General features: G+C 34.7%; 3 protein-coding genes across 7 annotated transcripts; 1 reads left to right on the top strand and 2 right to left on the bottom strand.

The window, feature by feature from the left end:
• Window positions 1-956: 956 nt before the first annotated feature.
• On the top strand, window positions 957-5378 carry LOC103496283 (uncharacterized). 5 transcript variants are annotated; one of them, XM_017046471.2, is made up of 4 exons: window positions 957-1198; window positions 1625-1680; window positions 2051-2261; window positions 4991-5378. In XM_017046471.2, exons 3-4 carry the CDS (start codon window positions 2076-2078, stop codon window positions 5180-5182), a joined length of 378 nt encoding a protein of 125 aa, XP_016901960.1. In that variant the 5' UTR covers window positions 957-1198; window positions 1625-1680; window positions 2051-2075; the 3' UTR covers window positions 5183-5378. The 5 variants fall into 5 exon arrangements, with proteins under 5 accessions (XP_016901960.1, XP_008456295.1, XP_008456292.1 ...); XM_008458073.3 differs by lacking the exon at window positions 1625-1680 and having other exon boundaries at window positions 2057-2261; XM_008458070.3 differs by lacking the exon at window positions 1625-1680 and having other exon boundaries at window positions 966-1198.
• A 127-nt stretch (window positions 5379-5505) lies between these two features.
• On the bottom strand, window positions 5506-7543 carry LOC103496284 (metal tolerance protein 9-like). Its single transcript, XM_008458076.3, has 6 exons — window positions 7360-7543; window positions 7107-7219; window positions 6788-7033; window positions 6421-6501; window positions 6109-6339; window positions 5506-6011 (listed from the first exon to the last, which is right to left on the bottom strand). Exons 1-6 carry the CDS (start codon window positions 7541-7543, stop codon window positions 5664-5666), a joined length of 1203 nt encoding a protein of 400 aa, XP_008456298.2. The 3' UTR covers window positions 5506-5663.
• A 2230-nt stretch (window positions 7544-9773) lies between these two features.
• LOC103496285 (glyceraldehyde-3-phosphate dehydrogenase GAPCP2, chloroplastic-like) lies at window positions 9774-14659 on the bottom strand. Its single transcript, XM_008458077.3, has 14 exons — window positions 14301-14659; window positions 13964-14049; window positions 13747-13814; window positions 13601-13639; window positions 12825-12925; window positions 12622-12734; window positions 12360-12459; window positions 12103-12249; window positions 11846-11906; window positions 11667-11764; window positions 11431-11573; window positions 11230-11313; window positions 10242-10331; window positions 9774-10108 (listed from the first exon to the last, which is right to left on the bottom strand). The coding sequence occupies exons 1-14, from the start codon at window positions 14391-14393 to the stop codon at window positions 10054-10056; spliced, it is 1278 nt and encodes a 425-aa protein (XP_008456299.1). The 5' UTR covers window positions 14394-14659; the 3' UTR covers window positions 9774-10053.
• Window positions 14660-23853: the final 9194 nt, after the last annotated feature.

Here is a 23853-nt window from a genome sequence, read left to right as displayed (position 1 = left end):
TAAATTGCAATTTTACTGCTGCTTTTAAACCTTGTAGATGATATAATAATCCTGTTATGTGTTTTTCTTTTTTTTTTTTAGACATTATATGTAGCGGTGGAAATTGATAATAAAGTTTTTTTTTGTTGGTTGAGTTATGTTTGCTTTGTCAATTATTAAAGTTTTTCAACGATTAATTTATGTAATTCGATTGATAGATTAATACATGTCATATTGTTGAACTCCAACTAAAATTTTTTGAGGTATTTTCTTTATTAATTATTTAACATTTTTTTCATTATAATGAATTATTGTGTCTTCACACAAAATATTAATCCTTTACATTCAAGTTTGTATCTATATGATATTTTTTTTTATTACATGATGTACTTCTCTGAAAAACATTGGCGCGTGTGTAAACGAGGTGCTCTACCAATTGAGCTATAGCCATTGTGATACATTTCAAAATTATATAATATGTTTTTGAACTTTTAATCTTAGTGTTTGTTCTAATCTTGTTGTGCAAAAAACCAACCCTCTCTATACTTTTTACCTCAATAAAATAAAAGTTGTATTAGATAAATGTTTTTAGCAGGACAACAAATAAAAGTTATTCCACTAATGATATTAAAAACATCTCTTATTTAATCAATTATTAGAATTGAGATATATATAATATACACACTACTTTTGAAGATAAATAAATGTGTGTGAAGTTTATTATTATTGAGAATAAAGAACATGAAGATGAGATGCGATTTGTTGTTCATCTAATATATTTCTGATTAAAAAGTCGCTAAAATGTGTGAATGAGTGATGTCTCTAAAATCACAAACTCTAAGGATAATATAGAAAGGTCGATAATCATAGTTATTTAGGAGAATAACCACATCCAACGAGTCAAATTCTATCAATTACCCTCTCAAAATCGATAGAATGGTAACCTTTAACCATTTCTTTCTTCCTTTTATTAAAAAGGGTTGAGAAAAAAAGAAATGAAAACATAAACTCCTTTTTAGCATTCCAAATAGAAAAATGGAAATCCCTAATTCCTTCTTGTTTCCCTTGCTCTCACGTGCTCCCCCTTCTTCTTCTTCTTCTTCTACTTCTTCATTTCACGCCGTCTCCCGTTCCCTTTCTACAGCTCAGCCGCGCCGCCGCTTCTCTTCCGTTCAGTTCTACCGCCGCCTTTCCTTCGCCTAAACCTCTATTCTAGCAGGTTTGCGGTGATTTTTTACTCTTTCGTTTACTACTATTCTCCCATTTCCTATCTTTATCTTTCTTCTCACTTGAGAAACTCAAATTACAACTTTTCAAACCGTCGTGTTATAGCATCTTCCTTTTGCTTTATTGCATATATCTTTTAATTGAGGAGTTCATCATCTGCTTATCTCTCTGGTCTCTGCTGAAAACTGTCTCATCTCCTCGACAATTAAACGTCCCACCATTTTCCTTCTTCTTTATTTATCTACAATCAGGCAAAGTAATCTATGGTATCATTGAATTCTCTTTTAATCCTAGCTCATAGGAGTTATTTTGATTGATTGAACAACACCTCAGCCATATTTGTAATTGTAGATTATAGTTGTAAAGTAGACAATGAATCGTTTTTTGATAATCGAAATGCTCTCTTTCAAATCAACAGACTACCGAAATTTTGCCACCAGTGGTAATTTGAATCTATTGGAAGTAAGAGCCGCGGTACACTCTCTGCTCCATGTACTTGATTTAAAAAGTTATAGAAAATGCTTAGGGTAAAATAATCCTATTTTAAAAGGACGAGGGCATAAAGGAGACCTAAAATCTCTCCGCTTATAGCCAGTTATATATATAATATAGTATAGAACATAGATTGTATTTTTCTATGCCTTTTATTCCTCGTAAATGAAAGTGCAGTGTTCAATCGAACAAAAACTTCTCTTGGCATCAAAACTCAACCAAATATCTGAAAGATCGGAAGTTGTGCTGTTGAGTATTTTTGGTTTTTGACTTTATAGTTGTAATGATGTTTTGATTGGATCATCAAATATTCATCTATGATTATCAATTAATAATTATGATGATTCTGTAGTTTTAGATCATAGCAAAGAAGAAAGATGAACAAGGACAAGATATTTAAGCTAGCCAAGGGTTTTAGAGGCAGGGCCAAGAATTGCATAAGGATTGCCAGAGAGCGAGTGGAGAAGGCTCTCCAATATTCATACAGGGATCGTCGGAACAAGAAACGGGACATGCGCTCTCTTTGGATACAACGCATCAATGCTGGCACACGCCTTCATGGGGTATGGCTATTTTCTTTGAATGTTCCTTATTAGACTACCATAACTATTTATGTGACCACAATGCATCATTGTGTCCATAGAATTACTTTTTGTTTTGAATTTCTTAATTTGGTTTAGTTCGTCCTTTCTTTTCTTGTTTTATTTTGTTTTCCTGTAAAAGGTACTAACACTGAGACGGGAAAAAAAAGAAAACAAATAGGATCAGGGATGGGGAGTGGGATTTCAACTATTTCCCATCTTTGTTCATAATTTTGATTATAGTGAATAAGATAGAATGTTTAGGAACTTCTTGTGGGGAGGGGTCAATGAGGGTAAGGGAAAAGATTCATTTCATTAAGTGGGAGTTGGTGGTGAAGCTAGTGGAATTGGAGGATTAAAAATGGGATCTTGACATGACGAAGTGCTGCTAGGTAAGTGTTTGTGATTGCTCTTTATGGAGCATTGTACAAAGTTATAGTGAGCAAAAATGGGCCACAACCTTCTAAGGTGGGTGGCAAGAATCGATTCTCAGGGACCTAGTAAAAACGTTTTGAAATCTAGTGCACATGGATTCCCTTTTTTCTCTCGATGTATTAGATGCTTTGTTGGGAAAGATTTGAAAGTTACTTTTGGAAAAAAGGGGAGCCTAAGGTTACGTAATGGGGTGCTACTTGCTAATGAGGTGCTACTTGCTAGATGGTTGTGGTTATTCTTCATGGAGCATAGTACAAAGTTATTGTGCCAAAGATGGCCCACACCCTTCTAAGGTGTGTGGAAAGCATTCATTCTAACTTTTAAGGGACTTGGTAAGAACCTTTGAAAATCTGCTGCTCATGGATTCCCTTTCCTCTCGGTGTATTAGATACTTTGTTTGGGAAGATGGAAGTTTACTTTTGAGAAGATTGTTGAGTTTGTGACAATCCTTTTGAGAGTTGTTTCCTCATTTATATCACCTGTCTCAAAAAAGCATCATTCTCTTTTTGATGCCTTGTCATTTCCTTGGGATTCAATCCTCCTCTCTCTTTCTGATACAGAGGTTGTTGATGTGGTGGCGGTTCTTTGATTTTTCCCTTCTACAAGATCAACACAAATGTTTTTAGGAGAGAATTCTAGGTTGTGGTCTCTTGATCCTTCAAAAGGTTTATCCTGTAAATCCCATTTTCACGTTCTATTTGTCTCTTCGCTACCCTGGATTGCATAAGTTTTCGCTGCTATTTGGTTGAGTTAAATACCAAAGTAGGCTATTTTTTTTGGGCAAGTTTTACTTGGTAGGATGAACACTCTAGATTGCGATACATGTCATTCTTCCTTTGTATTGCATTTGCAATGGCCCATCATTTGCATGCAAAGGAGGACCTTCACCTCCGTTTGTGGGGTGTTGATCTAGAATAGGTGGTTGAGCTTGTTTGGCTTACAATTGGCGTGGATGAGAGATTGGTTCTCCATTATTGAGGGTGTGGTCTTTTTTACCTTTTTCGTGAGAGAGGCCAAGTATTGTACTATTGTGGCAGGTTATTTTTTGTTGTTATTTGGGTTATCTGGATTAAAAGCAATATCATGGCTTTTAGAAAGGTGGAAAGATCGAATGAGGAAGTGATATGAAAACCTTAGAAATTTGAAAAATTATGAACCACCCTTTGTTTATTTGAACCCCTAATAACAAATTCTAAAACCCCCCAAATCGATTCAATCCAACTACAAGGAGAGTTAAAAAAGGTTACCTTGTGATCGAAGACCATGAGGTAAGGAGAATTACTCCCTTACTCAAGGTTTGAACACTCCATGGGCAAGTTGATCAATCTTACCTGAATGCTCAAACATGCGACTCTAGATCAAGAATTTAAAAAAGGATGGTGATAAATCTCCGTTATTAGCACCAAGGAAAATATCATTCCCAAATCTGCAATCCCAAATCCAAAAATTGTTCTGTACATTAGAACTTAATGGTTAGGCTCTATAGCCTCCCAAACCCTAATGTGTGCCACATCATGAACCCAGGTAAAATGGCAAAAGATACCCTGATTTAATATGTTACAGAAAATAAGAAAATTACTTAAAAAAATTTAAATAAGTATAATTAATTATTTGATGTCCGGATGGTTCGTATCAGAAAGTAGGAGGTTACTTTTAATGTCTCCTTGTGGATATTGTTTAATAGGCTTTTTTGTACTTGTTACGTTGGTTTGATTTTTCTTTCTCTCACTTTTTTGGTTCTTTCTAATATTTCTTTTCCTTTTTGCTTGTCTTTGTATTTTGTTTTATTTATTTATTTTGAAATGAAGTTCAGTTTCCTACCCCCAAAAGAACTTAGATCATTTTTAGCTTCTGATCTTTTGATATCCTCACATCAATTTTTTAATTTTCACTTTTGATATTCTCACATCCTTTAATTTTAGCTTTCATTTCTTCTACAATTCATCTCTATAATTTTATGCCAACTTGACCTGCCTAGATAAGCTGCATACGTTTCACATGATTCATGAATGTTAGCACTTTTAGCTTGAATGGTTTGGTTTTGGGATGGGAGGAGTAAAACCTGCTTTAGGTCAAATAATTACTGTATGATTGTGTTCTATTATTGGTGTAGGATTCTCATGTTCTACATCAGTGTGAAGTGCGAACTGCCTCTTATTTCCAATCAACATTGAATTCTTTACCAAGTCACTAAAATATTTACATCTATATATTTGGGCAATTTGCCGTGTAGAGAGATACTAATGTTTCTTTTGTCTCCTTCCCTAACATTTTAGGTGAATTATGGCAATTTTATGCATGGGCTGATGAAGGAGAACGTTCAACTAAATAGAAAAGTATTATCAGAGCTCTCAATGCACGAACCTTACAGTTTCAAGGCGCTGGTAGACATCTCTCGTAATGCATTTCCTGGAAACAAGAATGTAGTGTTTCCCCCCAAGAAAGATGCTGCTTCCATGATTGTTTAATGGACCGTTTAAGAGTCCTCTGGACCTCCAGTTATATAGATACTGACTCGGGGTGTTGTCTGGCTTATGATCATCTAGAGTTGATGCTTGTTTTTAGCGTAGTTATTTTTGTTACTGTTATTGTATTAATTCTCCTAATCTTGTCAGACACCGAAATGCTTCTCCATTTGAAATGATAAAAGTTTTCTTGGATGTTTTTTGGGTTTTGGATCCACAACCAAGGATGATATTTTGTTGCCGCAAGTTTCTGCAGGATGTCCGGTCAATTTTTGTCATAGGACAGGGATGGAATTAACTTGTCACCAATTTTGCAAGACTTTCAGTGCAATGTTAATCATTGTAGTGCTGATCCATTTTATTGGAAAGCTGAAAATTGTGTACAGCATATGTATAATACAAACAATTCAATAGTCAGATAACCACAATTCTAACCACTCTCTTTCAGGAATTCATGCAGCATACATATTCACCATTCGCCATTCTATGAAGCTTTAGACTTGTGCTCTGGCTTATGAGTGAACTCAAAGTCCACATGAACAAAAGCTCGATCAACCTCATCAAGCTGTTCAAGTTTGTCTTGAAGTGTTTCCCCAATATCATGCGCTTGACTTAGAGACGTTTCACCAGGCAACACTATGTCCACCTCCACAAAATAGTTGCATCCAAAGGTATACGCTCTCACTGTATCTATATGTTTGATTTCCTCGTGATGATTCCATACTAGATATGTTAGCTTGGCCAAGTAATCTGGTGGCGCTGTCCTCCCTATTAGTGACCATACATTTTCCATCACCGTCTTCGACCAGTTACTGATAGTGTACAATGCTATCTATACATAATATGCAAATGCAGATGTAGATGTTATTAGTGTTGAAATATGTTTGGTGAGTAGAAACATATATGAATACTGTGTGTGGACAACTTACTAGGATAGCCCCAAGGGGATCAAGCCACCAGTAGAATTTGATGGCCAAAAGGGCAGTCGCAAGACCAATTGAATTGGTAATTACATCAAAGAAATGATCTTGGGCATAGGCTCTGATGATTTCATTTGCGAATCTACGACAGTATATTGTAAGGCAAAATTTCACTACTGTCACGGCTGCCATTATTCCAACCATCCATTTGACTTTATCTGGATCTCTATCTGGTTGAACCTGCAACAATTCATAGATGGTACGGTATGGAAAAATTATTGGTGTCCTCTTTTGTATCAACTGATAAACAAACTTGTTTACCTCTGAAATAAGTTCTCGGGCTGATTCAAGCAATATTTGTATTCCAAGAGTTGCCATGACTGATGCAAACACCACAATTCCCTGGCATAAATTTGAAAGGTTAGTCCATGCTATTGTGCTTTCTTCTATTTGTGTACTAACATGACTCAGACTTTTTTTTTCTGCTGGTGAACTTGTTCTTTATTTGTACGAAATCTTTGCTTTTAATCTTGAAAGATATTAGGTGTTTCTCCATTTGAACAATCCTTCATTTTCTTAGACCAGCCTTCTAATTCTTCATTCAACAGACTATTATGACTAATTGAATAGCTAAGTTTTGTTAATAGCCATGACGAGTAGCTAAGTTTTGTTAATAGCCATGACTTGCCACTGGTTGCATTCGATTTTTGCCGATAGGATAACGGTACTGATTTGGCTTTCGCATAGCATTAGCTGTAAACCATAATATGAACCCTGATAAAAGATCCAACAGGGAGTCTAGTGTTGAAGCTATAACTGCTAGTGATCTGCTCTCAACCGAAGCATAAACTTTTGCGGTGAAGATCAACATGTTTGCTACGTTGGATATATATATTGCCTGTCTCTCACCATTTGCTTCTTGCTTCTTTTCATCCTGATGTATTAGAAATTAGGTGAATGTCTGAGAAGAAGGTGAGAGAATGTTAAAGAAAGAAAAAGAGACAAACCTCAGTTAAAGTTCCAGGCAGGATACCCAGTTCATTGTAGGAATCAACTTCATTAAATCCTTTGAGAAGACTTTCCTGCCTTTCGTAATACTTAGCAACCTTTCTCTGCCTGTCTACGATAAAGGATAAAATTGCTCCTTAGTTTCACCACAAAAACTCGAAAGTTTCTCTAAAGCTAACTGAAGGAACAATGCACAAGAACTACTTTATTCAAGAACTAGAATTGGTAAGAAGATGCATTTGGAAAGCTTACTCCATGACTTCCAGTAATAAACAATGCCATGTTGAGACCTCTTGTTTGTAGTAGGCAACCGAAATTCATCCATATTGAGTCGCCACGAGGGCACCTTCCTCACCATTCCATCTGTTCCAGCTGCCACACCCTCCGGGGACAGAAGCTCTGTTCTGAAGGAATCTGTTGTAGGATTATCTGCCATTTTTATGCCGAACTCATCTAAGATTCTAGTTAAAAGGGAAGGGATTTTCTGTTTCTTAAAACCAAAGAGAACACTATAAAGAAGGGAAAGACTAAGATGGATGTGATGAATATAATAAGAGAAAAGTGGATTCAGTAAACAATGGCATGGAAAGGGTTGGATTATTTAAGGGAAGGGGTGATTTGACATGCATTTTGAATGAGTGTTGGGTACAGTTAAAGGTTGGTTTGAATAATATTGAAATACTTGGTTTTGGGAATTGCTTTGTAGGATCGTACGTGCTTTCCTATAAGTACATCATAATCTTTGATGCTTTTTTCTTTCTTTTCTCAACTATGGTATTTGATGATTGTTTTTAAGTCTTTTTGAAGATTGTTTGGTCATTGATGTTTTATTGTATTGAGGGAAATCTGGTAATAGAGGTGTTTTGGGGATAGAATTTAATTATATATATATATATATATATATATATATATATATATATATATATATAAAGATTAAGTATTTTATTTCAATTGTTGGAGCATTGTTGGGGTAAAACCAAGGTTGAACTTGTTACATTTTCGGAAGTTTGTGTTTTATATCATTACATTCTGTCCCCATTAAATTAACTTTATGTTACGTTTTCTTTTTTTAATTATATGTTTGATTATCATTTTTTATTTGTTCTTGTTGTTTTTAATAAATACCGAATCTGTATTCACTGATAATTACTATATTTCTTGTTCTCTGTTTTCTAAAAACAGACGACTAAATCCTTTTCTTTTCAAGTTTTACATAAACGTATGAAATATGCATGCGATAAAATAATTGTCTTCTAAAAGTTGTATAAAATCAAAGTTACAATGAGACTCGTACAGAGTTGATAAATTTTACAGGGTAATTACTTGAAATGGTAAAACTGCTAGTAAAATGTCATTGCTATCTATCATGATCTATTAATTCTATTATTTGTTATCATGGGAGAGAATGTTTTAAAATCTAAAATTACTTTAAATTCTGTTTTTACTTAAAACTTTTCTTCTACCAAAATGGTTAGATTATGCAAAATTTTACAGAATTTTTAAAAGAAATTTATATAATAGACTTCTATCATTTTCTAATTTTCAATTAACTCTATTAGTAAATTCTTAACTTTGTTTTTCTTTTTAATTACCATCCAAATATAAAATTTAATTACATTTATTTTAAATATTTCTCGTCCGAACAAAATAAATATTTTAAAATCATTTCTCAAATCTAAAATCATTGAAAATTATTTCTTCAAATTTCTAGAATCCAAATGATGGGTTAAAAGAAAAGAGAATATCACAAGCTATAAAATTTCATAAAAATTGAATTGAATCTTATAAGAAATGGTTGGGAATGGATGCTTAGTTGGTTGGTTATTATAGGGTTATAATAGTTCGTAGTATTATTTTAATACAGGTTACAATAGTATGTAAAAATATTTTAATTGGGAAGGAAAATAGTCAGAATAATAGAAAATACTAAATACCCGACTTCACAATAGAAATATAGTAGACGATAATAAATGGAAACGCATACTATTTATTATTAGTCACAATCAAGAAGATGATAGTTCGCTCCACTGCCCTTTAAAAAATTAAGAGTTATATTAGCTAAGGAAAAGCACTTGTATATTTTAAAGCAATTTCTCTTGTTTTAACTTTTATAATGATATAGAGGAGTTGTTGAACCTAATTCACCAACTGAAACTTTTTGCTTATTAAAAATATGATGGAATGTGACGTGTGTGGGCCCCCCTAAGAAAATCCCACTAATTGAATCACAAATCCAGTTTAGATGAAAGATCCAAAGGACAAAGACTAACCAATCTGATGAGACTTTGTTTAATACTGTTGCCTCCTGATGAAAAATGTGGTTCTCATTTGTCCCCATAAATCTCTCACAATAATCTCATGTTATAAAAAATAGCTCTCCCAAAAGTTGCAATATCAATCTTCCATAATCATTTCATACAAAGATTAAAGCTTTAATGATATGGAGGTAGTCACCACCACACCGTTTCAAGCCCTCCAATATTCATCCTAACATTCTAAATCATTCAAACTCTCGTAGTGATGATTACGAAAAAGGTTGATGGTAACATTGCAATTTTTAAAGTAAAAGAATATCTTTGAAATAAAGGTTGGTTTTCAATGATATTCACCTACAATTAATCAATCCAAGTGAACGAAATAATGAAATGCACATAGAAGACAAACAATGGAAAGAAAGGTTCCTCCACAACAGTAATTGTATTGAATCCGCAAGGTCCACTTCCAGATATGTTAAACTGGAAGAGTGAACTCTCTTACATATCATTGAATTTTTCCTTATTTCAAACTCTAAGATCCTAACTCTACTGTTCCACATACGCAACCGAATGATTCCATTCCAAGAAAGATAAAAGAAATAATAAGACACCTACCTCTCACTTAAATCAACTACTTACGATCAAAATCACAACCAACTGCTGGGCTTTGTGCCGATGACAAGAATGTCGTTTAGTTTAAGGCTGACACCATTGCCATGTGCTCGATAAGGTCCAGTACTCGGGTGCTGCAAAGACGAACAACAGTTGTTCACGAGCCATCGACAAGATTGTTTTAATTGAAGAAGCATCATAATACATTAGAGATCAAAAATGTGAAAACGTGCGAAGATGTGCGAAGTTGAGGGGGAGAGAGTGTACCTGTATCCCCATTCATTGTCGTACCAAGTCACCAGCTTCATGAATGAGGTACCAAGACCTATTCCAGCCTTTGCATCAAAAATACTTGACCTACGACAATTAAATCATGTTATTCAGACCCAATAAAAAACTCAATTACCAACCATGGTCGAAGACTTCCATCAAAGTCTATGGCTTCAATAGGCACCATTTCAACGCATTTTATAGATTCCTCAAAATATTTTATTTTGTTTTCTCCCATTTTCAACGAAATTTTGATAAATCTCAAACTCAAAATTTTAAGAAAAGATTGGGTTTTCTTTTTAATTAGATACCTTAGCTCGGTTCAAGTTTTTCAATTTCATGGTCATGATTAAACACAATTATATAGTTTCACACACCAATATCATTTTTGACAAAGGATCAAGCTTTCTCAATGTGCTACTTTTTCTCAATTTCCAGTTTTATTCAGTCCAAAACTTTGATTCCTAAAGAAATTGAATTTGGGAAAAAAACACCCACAGAAAGATTCTATTATTTATTTTTAACCTCATTTTGAACTTTTTCCACTAAATTTTCACACCATTTCACCTTAAAATAAATTGATGTGAGTTTTTTTCCTTTACCATCCAAAATTTTCATTTTCACTTCATTTTACATCAAACTATTCCTAAACTTTTATTATTTTGTAATTATTTTCCCATTTCATTTTTAAAACTTATGCTCTACATCGAAAGTTACACAAACATTTACGACATATATCTAAATGTTGTCATACATTATAGAATCGATGAAAAATGGTCAATTATGGTTTAATTAAGCCAGAATCAAAGTTTCATCGACTAATTATAACAATTTTTATCAACTTCCATAAATTTTCCTGAGATTTCCATCGACATCGATAATTCAAGCTTGTTACTAACTACGTTTAATAAATTATTTATTCTACTTTCCACACATGGTATCGTATCTACATAAGTTAAATAAGATATGCTGGAAAATGTTGTACCTCGAGTCACCAAGAAAATCAGTAGAGACAACATCCTCATCGGTATATCCAAGAATGCCTTTCAATGGACCTTCGGATGCATACCTATAGAAAGTATTGAAAAAGTTACCAAATGGTTATTATTTATCAAGCCTATGATAAACTAAGTTGTATAGGGAAAAGCTTAACGAAAAAGGCACGGTGGTGGGGTGCAAGACATACTTTACTGCTGCCTTTACATCTTCATAAGAAGCACTCTTTTCAAGTCGGCAAGTTAAGTCCACAACAGATACATTAGGTGTTGGCACACGGAAGGCCATTCCAGTAAGCTTTCCATTTAGCTCTGGCAGAACTTTCCCAACAGCCTGCAGTTATTAAAAATTTTAAAAAAGAAAGACTTTGTCCTTTTCAATTGATTAAAAAACCATATAGATCTATTGGTTTTCTAGGCTGCATACCTTGGCCGCACCAGTAGAGCTAGGAATTATATTTTGCGCAGCACCACGGCCACCTCTCCAATCCTTCATTGAAGGGCCATCAACAGTCTTTTGTGTGGCTGAGAAAACAAATGAGAAATGAATACAATTGGCAAAGATGAAATAAGTTGAGAGAGCGAGAGAGTGAGAGAATGAAAGACCTGTTGTTGCATGCACTGTAGTCATTAGACCTTCAACAATGCCAAATTCCTCATGAACAACCTACATGAATATCACATAGCACACATTTGAGTCAAGCAGACAGTATTAGACTAGCACAGAAAACTATACCCCTGTATTAACTTTAGATGGAGTGAAAATTATACAAATGTCTGATATAAAATCCACACTGAATATGAATCCAAGAAACACAGTCCAAGTCCGAAATACTCAACACATTCATGGGTTTCATGCATACCTTTGCAAGAGGTGCAAGACAATTGGTAGTACAACTTGCGTTGGAAACAATATCCATTGCCGGCTTGTAAGTTTTTTCATTAACACCAACTACAAACATAGGTGCATCAGCTGATGGAGCTGAGATTACAACTTTCTTAGCACCACCCTACAGTGTAAAGTTATAAAATTGATGACTATAAAAGACATCAAAACAGAAGGGAAAAGCAAGAAACTAAAAAAAGGAGGTAATTTGATGTATCAACAATCATCAGCAACCTTCAAATGTGCTGAAGCCTTCTCTTTTGTAGTGAAAACTCCAGAGGACTCAACGACGTATTCAGCCCCATAATCACCCCATGGGATATCTGCAGGGTCCCTGAGTATGAAGTACAAGAATCAGTTTCTAAAAGAATTTAGTTATCATAGAATCAACCAAAAGCATACAAAACGACATCATAAGAATTTTACAGGTTAAACTACTCGCTGCACTAATTTAAAATTTTAAAATATTTTAGAGAAGCAAATGTTCAGTTACTACCTTTTGCCTACAACTTTGATCTGCTTCCCATTAATTTCCAAGGTAGAATCATTGAGAACCTTGATGGTTCCGTTGAAAACACCATGACTAGAATCGTATTTGAACATGTAAGCCTGGATAAGAGAATCCAAATAGATCATTAACTAAACATGCATACTAAATACTTTGAGCTCAAATGGATGATTGGCTAAACTTATGCATACCATGTACTTGGCATCAACAAATGGATCATTAACTGCTACAACATCGATATCATCTCTGGAGGTTGCAACTCGCAATACCAGTCTTCCAATTCGACCAAAGCCTGTATGGTGAGCCATCACAAAAGTTTCTATTTGTCTTATGAACATTAATGGAAAGGAACAAGCAAAAGAACTATATTTATAAATGAGGGGAAACAAGTATTCCAATATGGGAAGAAAAATCTAGATAACTAAAGCAATAAGATGATCTTTCAGAATCAAATTACATAAAAGTAACAATAATAGACACCTTTCCCGAAAATGATGAATAGTCACTCTGTGAACCTGGAGCATGGAAGACTTCTCGACATGATGAAACAATTAAAGAAAACTTATAAAAATTGAATTACATTAGTTGAACCCTAGTTTTGAAAGAGGTCAATCAGGCTTCTTCAGCACACATGTAACCTCGCTTAATCAAGCACTTCAATGAAATCAATAGTTTCTGTTTTTCACATTCCAGTACTTTTCGATTTATTCTCATACACAGAAACCTTGTTCACTAAGCTTATTATTCTTCTTTGTCTATTTCTCCATTTACGTTATCTGTCAGTAAGTGACAACATAATATATTGACAGTATCATTTATATACATTGTGAATCGTCTCCTCACATAGTTACTGTTCAGTCTCCAGAGAGCTTTCTAGACTTAAGACAAGGATTAAGAACCACAACACAATAAACTCCTAGCCCTACAAATAAAAAAAAGTTACACCAAATGTGCTGAAAGATCTTACCATTGATTCCAATCTTGGTCTTCCCACTGCTCGGAGTTTCTGAACATTCCACAGAAAGGGGCAAAAAGAGAACAATAATCAATTATTCAGAAACACATCAATGTTTCTTGGAGGGGAAAATAAAACGGAAAAAAAGAAAAAAGTACTTTGAATCGCTGGAGGCGCCTCAGTGGCCGTAGCTTTGATGGGTTGGACAGTTCGATTACTAGATGACCTGCCATCCACGTTTCAACATTCCCAAAGTAAATTAGCAAGGAAATCAGACCATTCAATACGAAAACATACGCAATCCATTCGGATGGATGGTACTTAGAAGTTTAAAACAGTATTTGAAGAACACATTCGATGAAGGCCGAGCTTCACCTCAACTGTAAAGAAGACACCCCACTCGAGACAGTAGTTCCGAAAACACCAGATTGAAGCTTTAAAGAGCTCCCGACGAATGAAGCCTGCAGATATAGCCAACAAACACAACGCGCACAAGAAAAATGAGAAACAATAAATTAAACTCCAATCCAATCAACCTAAAGATCCAGTCATAAAAACACAACTATAACTCGATATTAAATACAACTAGAATCATCAAGAAGTGGACCACGACTAGACCAGTTTCCATTTTTCACAATGCAATTTATCACTATCAGTCCATCTTTAAACAGAACCAATGAAAAAAGGTAACGGTCGGTAAAAGAAAACCGACCTTCCGGCAATCAGACGGCGAAAAGTCGGAACGAGAAGCCTCGATCAGAGAAGAGGAAACGGTAGATCGAGCAAAGGAGGATGAGAAAGCCATGATTGTCTAGCTGCTTCGATGATGGATCGAAGAAGAAATGGCGACAAAAGAATAAAAAACGAAAAAGGAGAAGGTCCAAAATGCAAAAACCCTAGCGGAGAAACGGAAGCGAAATGAAAGATTTTCAAAAAGTCTGCGGCATTTTGTTAATATTTTAATAGCTCGATGGCGTTACTATTGATGTAGTAGGTGGCGATTCGGCGGCGTATCGCCGGTGATGGTCACGGGAACCGAGGCAAGAAAGCCACGTCGGATAATAGGTGATTATTTTTATGGAATTAAAAAACGATTATTTTATTCTGTTAATTTTTTATGGGACCCCGCGGCGTAAAGCGAACGCTTGTATGGTCGTTCCTGGTGCGACGGCGACCCGCTTTTTGGCGGTTGGTTGGTAGAATTTTCCATTGGGTGGGTTGGTGGGATCCAAAGAAACCCCCCACATGATACGCACGTGCTTGTGTTATTGTTTGGCAAAAGACAAATAAAAATTTTCTAACTCTTCCAATAGATCACTACCACCTGCATTGCCATTTTGACTCGACACGTGTTATGCTTTTTTTTCTTCCAAACATTTTAGTTTAGTTCAATTCGTAATTATTATAAAAGAGATTCTTTCATAGAGTTTACACGGAGTACTGAGATAATAAATATGAACTAACACGCATCAAAATGAAAATGTAAATAATTGGAAATTATTGTTACAGGAGTAGGTAATTGGGTTGAATTTTAAACATTTAGGGTGTGTTTGGGCCTCGGGTATGGGGGGAAAAGGAAAAGAAATTTGGGCCAAACCTTGTTTGGCCCAAGTATTATGCCAAAAGGGGATTAGGAAAACCCTAATCCCCATATCCCCTATTTTATCCTACACTTCAGCTGTCGACTGCCTCTGTTAACCCTATTATTTTCCGGCTGATTTCCGTCGATTTCCCTGTGTTTTCCGTTCCCTTTTCGTCGCATTATCTTCGATTATCTCCATTTTACCTATCTCTTCTCCCTTCCTCTTCCTCTTCAAGTTGATTTTACCTATCTTCGATTATCTCCATTTTGTTGAGAAAGTGTGCTATATTTCACCGATTCGTGACCTCCGAAACGCCTTTGATCCTCTTATCCTCTACCCGAAACGATCTGTTTGTGTTCCATTATTTTACCCTAATCTCCCCGAAACGCCTCTCACCCTCTCTATTTTGCGTTTCGTTGATCGGTTGCGACGAACGTCCGTGACCTCCGAAACGCTTCTCATCCTCTCTATTTTTCGTTTCGTTGATCGGTTGCCACGAAAGTGCGTGACCTCCGAAACGCTTCTCATCCTCTCTCCATTTTTTCATACCATTTCGTCCATCGAACAAACCATTGCCGCTCCCCACTCTTGCCGATCGTATAACCAGTTTACTGCACTTTTTTTGTTTAACCGAAGGGGTATGTTCTCATTGATTCTACACTAAATCGAGGAAAGGAACTCGAGTAGGGGCATGGGAGCATGGCAGTGGTTATCGGTGTGCACCAAAGGTATGACGTGCCTATGATGAGGATTGTGGTGGTGGTTCTGATTTGATCTTTTCATGTTTGTTCTTATTTTCAGTCGATTATGCATTCATTTGTTCTTCATATTGCCAGTGATGAGTTCAATTATATATTACTGATTCTGTTCATTTTGTTTTAAATCTTTGTTTGTCAACTTCGTTAACCATCATCCGACTTTTGTTGTTGATGTTCATATGTGATCAATTCTGGATTTCTTTGTTGTTGATCTTTGTGATCAATTGTGTTCTTGATGTTCAAATGTGATCAATTGTGGAACATCCCTCTTTGTTATTCATATTCGTTTCTGAACTTGTTTAATGATCATGAATCTCTGTTCTTGACATCCATATGTGATCGAATTTCATTTTTCCTTCCTCTGTCATCATTTATGTTGGAAGTCTGGATTTCTTTTACAACTTGTTAAATTTCATTTGATTTTTCCTTCCTCTGTCATCATTTATGTTGGAACTCTGGATTTCTTTTACAAGTTGTTAAATTTCATTTGATTTTTCCTTCCTCTGTCATCATTTATGTTGGAACTCTGGATTTCTTTTACAACTTGTTAAATTTCATTTGTTCCATTGAATTTCATTTTTGCTGCCTGTGTACTTGTGTTGAAAAAATTGTCTGCCTACTCTGTACAGGGTTTGACTGCTTTTCTCAAATCCCCTATTTTATGGGATTCTTCTTTGACTAAATTAATTGTTGTATACCTATTTATTAGTATATATTTGGATGTTCTCACAGCATTACATGCCCCATTCTCTTCCCGTTTTCTTATACTTGCAGTCCCCTTTGGTATGTTCATAAGATTTGTTTCCTCTAATTGCTTTTCATTACATTTGCCACTTTAGCCACTGTTTTCACTACTTTACAATTGAATAATCTTTAATCTAACTTTTAAAACCACACTTGTTTGTTTTTTACAATTGCCACTTTTGCTATGTTCTTCAAATTTCCCCTACTTAATTTTTTTTTACAAAACAAATATGGTTGTTCTAGTTTGATTTCTCCCTATGGCCTCTTTTTGGTGTTGTAGGCTTGTTTCTCCCTATCGTTTTTTTCCCTTTCCGCACTGTCTTCTCACACTCCCGACGTTTTTATGAACATGTTGATCTCTATTTTATGTCTCTTGTTGGTTGCTTGTGTTTTACATGTGATGTTATGAAGTCCACCGCACTAAATTGTACCACAAATGCGTTCTCTTGAACGTCTTTGATGGTATTTATTAACTCTGAGGCAACTTCCTTTCCCATACATTATGTACTAACACTTTTTTTTTGGTACGGTCCCATGGATTTGTAAGCTTTCGTTTCTTTTTAAGGTATGTTTCATATGCGTTTTTTCGTTTATTTTTTACAATACATAATCTTTACGGCCACGCATATGTAATGACAATGTTGGTTGGTTGTGTAAATCTTCAGGTTGTCCTACTTAAAGAATTCGTAATTGAGGTACAACGGCTTTAAACCTCATTCATTTATGAAGTTTATGTATATGTCGTGTACTTAATTATTTTTGTAATGAATTCTTTTCTTTCTTTATTATTCATTTCTGTTTCTTGTATCAAACACTTCACATTATATGTTATAAATTGTATTTTTCTTCGTATGTTAAATGATAGTATTCTTTATTAATTTCTTTCCATACTATATTTGCCACTGCCCGTATGTATGTTAGCTACTGTTTTGAAATTAAGAAAAGTTGCCACTTCCCGTATGTATGAATTTTTCTTAGTATGGATGAATTTGATATTCATTACATCAAAATTAATTAACATTATTATTTAAGAAAAGTTGATTGTATATGTAAATGAATAATAATAACATAGTGAGCTATAGATAATAAAATTAACATTATTATTTCAACAATATTATTGAGATATTGATGTATGTAATTTGGGTGGTAATGTTAAATGGAAATAGAATTCAAAATAATATTTTTGAACTAACTATATTTTATGTAAGATGTAGTGGGTTACAAAATTACTAGCTTCCCTAGTTGATTTACAAACATTTTGGTTTACAAAAAAATTAATTTAGAAACTCCTTCAATTACTTTACAACAAATTAATGGCAAATATATTTTACAAACTCCTCAAAAATGTATATTTATAAACATAATGTAAAGAAATTCTATTTATAAACCAATTTTACAAAATCTCTCAATTAATTTATAAACCAATTTTACAAAATCTCTCAATTAATTTATAAACCAATTTTACAAAATCTCTCAATTAATTTACAAATAGCAGCTTTTTTTTTTTTTTTGTCATTCAAATAAATTATGTTTATTATTATTATTATTATTTTTTAAGAAAAAAAAATTAGTTTAAACTCCCATAATTAATGTAAAAAAAATGTATATTTATAAACATAATTTTACAAACTATTACAATTAATTTGAAATTAAATAAAATTTCAAAACATATTTTCGCATTTGTGTCGCTTCTAAATGCGTTTCTAATGGACGAACACGTAATTAGTTTAAAAAAATGGGTTTCCAAATATACGTAATGAAGTTTCAACGAACGTATTTTCAAAAAAGTAGTACAAGTCAATTACTTAATTTGTAAACATATTAACTTAGTTTACCTTTGAAGATATTTCCAAAATTTCAAAACCTAGATTGGTAGTAGGTGATTACGTTAAGAACATTTGAAATTAACACGTTCTTAGGATTATTTTCCAACAGGGTGTGAATCTATAATTTATAATGGATGAACATGAGTTGGCGTCTATTGTAAATGCGTTCATAGCATCCCAACGACAGTTGTTACTAATGTTGGAGCTCTTGAAGAACGATACGAAGATGATAACGCACATCCCGTATGAAACTAGGCATAGGATTAGACAGTTAGCTTACTTTTGCATGATTCATGGGTCAGACCTTGTCTGTCGCCAAAGTACGAGAATGGACCGAAGATGTTTCGCCATTCTGTGTCACCTACTGAGGACCATTGCTGGACTAACGTCGACGGAAGTCGTCGATGTTGAGGAGATGGTAGCAATGTTCCTCCACATTCTTGCGCACGATGTGAAAAATCGTGTCATTCAACGAGAGTTCATGCAGTCGGGTGAGACAATTTCCCGCCATTTCAACATGGTCTTGTTGGCTGTCATTCGACTTCATGAGGAGCTGTTGAAAAAACCACAACCAGTGCCTAATGAATGCACAGATCAAAGATGGAGGTGCTTTGAGGTACACATTTGTCTCGAACTACGTACTTCCAACACAACGACGTTAGTTCTTCTCAATAATTTTTAGTTATGCGGTGCAGAATTGCCTAGGTGCATTAGATGGCACGTACATAAAAGTCAACGTTCCAGCAAGTGACCGGGCTAGGTATAGAACACGCAAGGGGGAGGTGGCCACAAATGTACTTGGCGTGTGTGACACGAAAGGAGATTTTGTTTACGTACTTGTCGGTTGGGAAGGATCAGCTGCGGACTCACGCATCCTCCGTGATGCCCTTTCAAGACCTAATAGGCTTAAGGTGCCCAAGGGTAAGTAACAAGGGCATTGTACCTATGAATGGAACTTTAGAAGTAACAACTGCGACATTTTAATCGTGCATTGTGATTACAGGCTATTACTACTTGGTTGATGCCGGGTACCCAAATGCGGAGGGTTTCCTGGCACCATACAGAGGCCAACGCTATCACTTACAAGAATGGCGTGGCCCTGAAAATGCACCTTCAACGTCGAAAGAGTTCTTCAATATGAAACATTCTTCTGCTCGTAATGTAATCGAAAGAGCATTCAGTGTCTTGAAGGGTCGATGGGCGATACTTCGGGGAAAGTCGTACTATCCTGTAGAAGTTCAATGTCGCACAATACTCGCATGTTGTCTCCTCCACAACCTTATCAATAGGGAGATGACAAACTTTGATATAGAAGACAACATAGATGAGGTTGATTCCACCCACGCGACTACTGCCGCCGATGATATACATTACATAGAGACGTCGAATGAGTGGAGTCAATGGAGGGACGACCTTGCAGAAGAAATGTTTACTGAATGGGAGTTGCGTAACCAATAGAAAAATTAAATGTTCCCCGTTCATTTTCATACTTAAGTAGTTGTGGCAATAAGTCTTATTTTGTCATAGTTTTTGTAACATGATTATTTTGAATGTATTGGTTAACCAATTAACTTATTGCCAAACTGTTTTTCAGCAGGAGTTCATTGTACTATGAAATTAATCGTATGTATGTTATCTAATCATACGGAACTTAATGAAACTAATATGTTTTGCGTTTTACGTCTAGCATGACAAGTTCATCGAGACTACCTAAACATACTTGGACTAAAGAGGAAGAGGCAGGCCTCGTGGAGTGCCTCGTGGAGTTGGTCAATGCTGGTGGGTGGAGGTCCGACAATGGGACCTTTCGTCCCGGGTACTTAAATCAGCTGGCGAGAATGATGGCCTTCAAGATCCCAGGTTGTAATATCCATGCTTCAACCATCGATAGTCGAATCAAATTGATGAAGAGAATGTTTCATGCACTTGCGGAGATGCGTGGCCCAAACTGTAGTGGTTTTGGGTGGAATGATGAAAAAAAATGCATCGTCGCAGAGAAAGAAGTCTTTGACGATTGGGTAAAGGTGCGTTACTAGATATTTGAACACTTGTTTGATTATTTCAATACATGGACTAATAATTTATTATTGCACTTATACAGAGTCATCCGGCGGCGAAAGGCCTCCTTAATAAGTCGTTTGTCCACTATGATGAACTGTCGTACGTGTTTGGCAAAGATCGTGCAACAGGAGGTCGGGCTGAGAGTTTTGCAGACATTGCGTCAAACGATCCTCCTGGGTATGACGCATCTGCTGCTGATGCTGTGCCAGATACGGACTTTCCGCCAATGTACAGTCCGGGATTGAACATGTCGCCTGATGATTTGATGGAAACAAGAACCGCTAGGGTCAGTGAACGTAGAAATGTTTCAAGCGGGTCTAAGCGGAAACGTCCAGGACATGCCCAGATAGTGGGGGACATAGTTCGTACTGCCATTGAGTATGGAAATGAACAACTTCATCGCATTGCTGAATGGCCTATCCTACAACATCAAGATGCTACCCAAACACGTCAAGAGATTGTTCGACAGTTGGAGGCCATCCCTGAGCTCACATTGATGGATAGGTGTCGCTTAATGCGTATACTTATGCGTAACGTCGATGACATGAAAGCTTTCCTTGAAGTTCCCGACAATATGAAGTACCCGTACTGCAGCATCATTCTTCAAGAAAACCGATGACTAGTTAGTTTGTTGTATTTGTATTAATGAAACTTTTCTTACTTGGACTATATGTTATTCTTCTAACTTGTTATGTCTTATTATATAACGAACTTGAAATTCTGTTGAAGTTAATTAGTTTGTATTTTCGTTTCGCTTTCAAATGTAATGGTATGAATTTTTGTATTATCCTATTAATGTAGTGTTTTCGTTGAAGTTTTTTTTTTACAATATTTATAAGTTGCTATTACGTGAAAATAATTTGGTTTAAATACGCTAATGAATTTACGGATTTACGAATTAATTTTGGACGACATAACGTAAGAGAATTATATTTTCAAAACCTAGTTACAGAATTATGTTTAGATTATTCTAATTACATAATTGAATATTGATCATGAAAAAAACAATTATATATTTTTTATTCTTATATTAACATTCCTTATTTAAAAAAAATAACATAAATCTAATTAACGTAATCTTTGCCCCAAACAAGTTTTATAATAATACTACAATCATAACTCTTCCTCCAAACACATTTTATAATAATACTATAATAATAATCTTTCCCCCAAACACATATTATAATAATACTACTATAATAATTCTTTCCCCAAACACATATTATTATAACACTACTATAATAATCCCTTTCCCAAACACATACTATTATAACACTACATTTCATATTTCTTCCCCCAAACACATATTATAATAACACTACCAATAATAATTTTTCCCCCAAACACATATTATCATAACACTATCAATAATAAATCTTCCCCCAAACACATATTATCATAATACTAGGATTATCATAATCCTAGGATTATCATAATCCTTTTCCCCCATAACTCTTTCCCTCCCCCAAACACACCCTTACATATGATGTTTAGGTTTGATCTTGGGTTGAATTTGGTGAATAAAAAAATTTAAAACTCATTCTTTAGTTCACCGATAATTGAAATTGTTTATTATATCATTATTAATTAATCTTTATAATAATTATCAATTCAACTCAACTTAACTTTCTTCTTTTATTGTGCATCAAATCACCTCTAATAGGTTTTAACCATTTAAGTTAGATTATAGTCATTGATGGGAAATTTTTGTAATTTACTCTTTCTTTTCCTACAACAAGTGAAAATAAAAAGAAACTTAAAATTAACTTAAATCAAAACAAATAAATCTTTGAGGAATAGAATTATAGTTACGATTAATCTAAAAAAATCACAAACAAGGACCACTTAAATGGAATTTTCTAAGAAGATCAACGAAATTCTCCATCTCGTTTGTAGAGCTATAATTTCCAATAAAAGGTTTATTTTTTTTTTTTAAATTAAGATTTTGAAAAATAAATCAAAATATGATTAGTAAGTGCAAATTTTATAATATGGACAGGGAAATATAAATTTATATCCCTAAACTTTGAAAATCTTGAAAATTAAAATTGTGATATTTGTGTTTATTTAAAAATCTCTAGATTAATATTTAAACTTGCGAATAAATATTCTAAAGTCTGATATAAACAACTTTGAACTTCCATGAGTACATCACACATCTTTTGAATTAAGTTTGAAAAAAAATATCGTAAGAGACTTATAAAATTTTCAATTGAACTATTAATTTGTAATGACTAGACAAAGTCCTTTTATACTAAGGATTTTAAAAAGAAATTTGTTAATGAATTAATGCTTACACGTGTGCATACTTCTTTATACCTCAAATAATTTGTTTTTAAAATACAAACTGGAGTGATGAGTTAAAACCTAAAACTTCTTAGTCCTAAAGTATATATAGGTGTCAGTTGAACTAAACTCTTATTCCTTATATATCAAACTAATTAATTAGATAGTTTTAAAAAAAATCGTAAACAACCATCTAACTGATTCACTTATTAAATTATAATTGTAACTTTTATATAATATTTACTCTTGGGAATATAAAGAATATAAATTGATAGATTTATAAAAATTTATGTAACGACCCAACTCTTTATACTAAGCTGAGGTCGTTACTAAAAAAGAAACAATGACAAGAGACACCTTTTTGAAACGAGGGAAGACTAAATTTTCATTAAAAAAGGAATATTAAAACACTGAAACATAAACGCGGAAGCAAAACTGAGTCCCCATATGGCATGTCACGGATCCTTCTCTGTCGCTCGCCAGCTTTCCTCTACCTTTACCTTCGCCTGAAATGTTAAACATAGAAAGAGTGAGTATAAACATATACTCAGTAAGGGACCTACTACTAGTCCCGCTAGGTGTCTGTTAACTTCCCATTAGAGTCCTGAAAATGGTACCCAATCTCTGGCACGTTCCCGAACACGTGCAACATGCGCTCCCGTAGGAACGAAAATCTGGTCTTCGGTGTCCCGGGGGAGCACCTAGGACATGCTGGTCTGTAGTGAACCCAGGGGTAACACTAAGACAATCGGGATGCGAGGACCCCGTCGAATCACTCGAATCATATCTATATCCATGCTAGACTGGCGTCCCGTCGGACCACACAGTCCTAAATAGGTGGTGATCCCGAAGGACACCCATGCAGGTACGACTCTAATAGACAAAGTTAACAGAACACCCTATCCATAGCATGTAGCATAACATAACATCATAATATGGCATGAGTATTAATCTTAACGTCCTTAATCATGTGATTAATATATCATGCATTAACAATCATCAACAGT

This window comes from Cucumis melo, chromosome 11 (genome assembly GCF_025177605.1).
Source record: "Cucumis melo cultivar AY chromosome 11, USDA_Cmelo_AY_1.0, whole genome shotgun sequence".
Lineage (NCBI taxonomy): Eukaryota > Viridiplantae > Streptophyta > Magnoliopsida > Cucurbitales > Cucurbitaceae > Cucumis > Cucumis melo.
Note: the sequence above shows the minus strand (reverse complement) of the source record. Positions and strands in the feature narration are given on the sequence as shown.

Excerpts from the sequence above, each read along its gene's own strand:
- LOC103496285 (XM_008458077.3), bottom strand. The coding sequence starts at position 14,393 with ATGGCTTTCTCATCCTCCTTTGCTCGATCTACCGTTTCCTCTTCTCTG. Across the intron at positions 12,250-12,359 it reads AGGCTTCAGCACATTTGAAG|GGTGGTGCTAAGAAAGTTGT; the intron begins GTTGCTGATGAT and ends TTTACACTGTAG. Across the intron at positions 10,332-11,229 it reads GATTTTCTTGGTGACTCGAG|GTCAAGTATTTTTGATGCAA; the intron begins GTACAACATTTT and ends TAATTGTCGTAG.
- LOC103496283 (XM_008458073.3), top strand. The coding sequence starts at position 2,076 with ATGAACAAGGACAAGATATTTAAGCTAGCCAAGGGTTTTAGAGGCAGG. Across the intron at positions 2,262-4,990 it reads CTGGCACACGCCTTCATGGG|GTGAATTATGGCAATTTTAT; the intron begins GTATGGCTATTT and ends CTAACATTTTAG.
- LOC103496284 (XM_008458076.3), bottom strand. The coding sequence starts at position 7,543 with ATGGCAGATAATCCTACAACAGATTCCTTCAGAACAGAGCTTCTGTCC. Across the intron at positions 7,220-7,359 it reads TTATTACTGGAAGTCATGGA|ACAGGCAGAGAAAGGTTGCT; the intron begins GTAAGCTTTCCA and ends CCTTTATCGTAG. Across the intron at positions 6,502-6,787 it reads AAAATCGAATGCAACCAGTG|GGAATTGTGGTGTTTGCATC; the intron begins GCAAGTCATGGC and ends AATTTATGCCAG.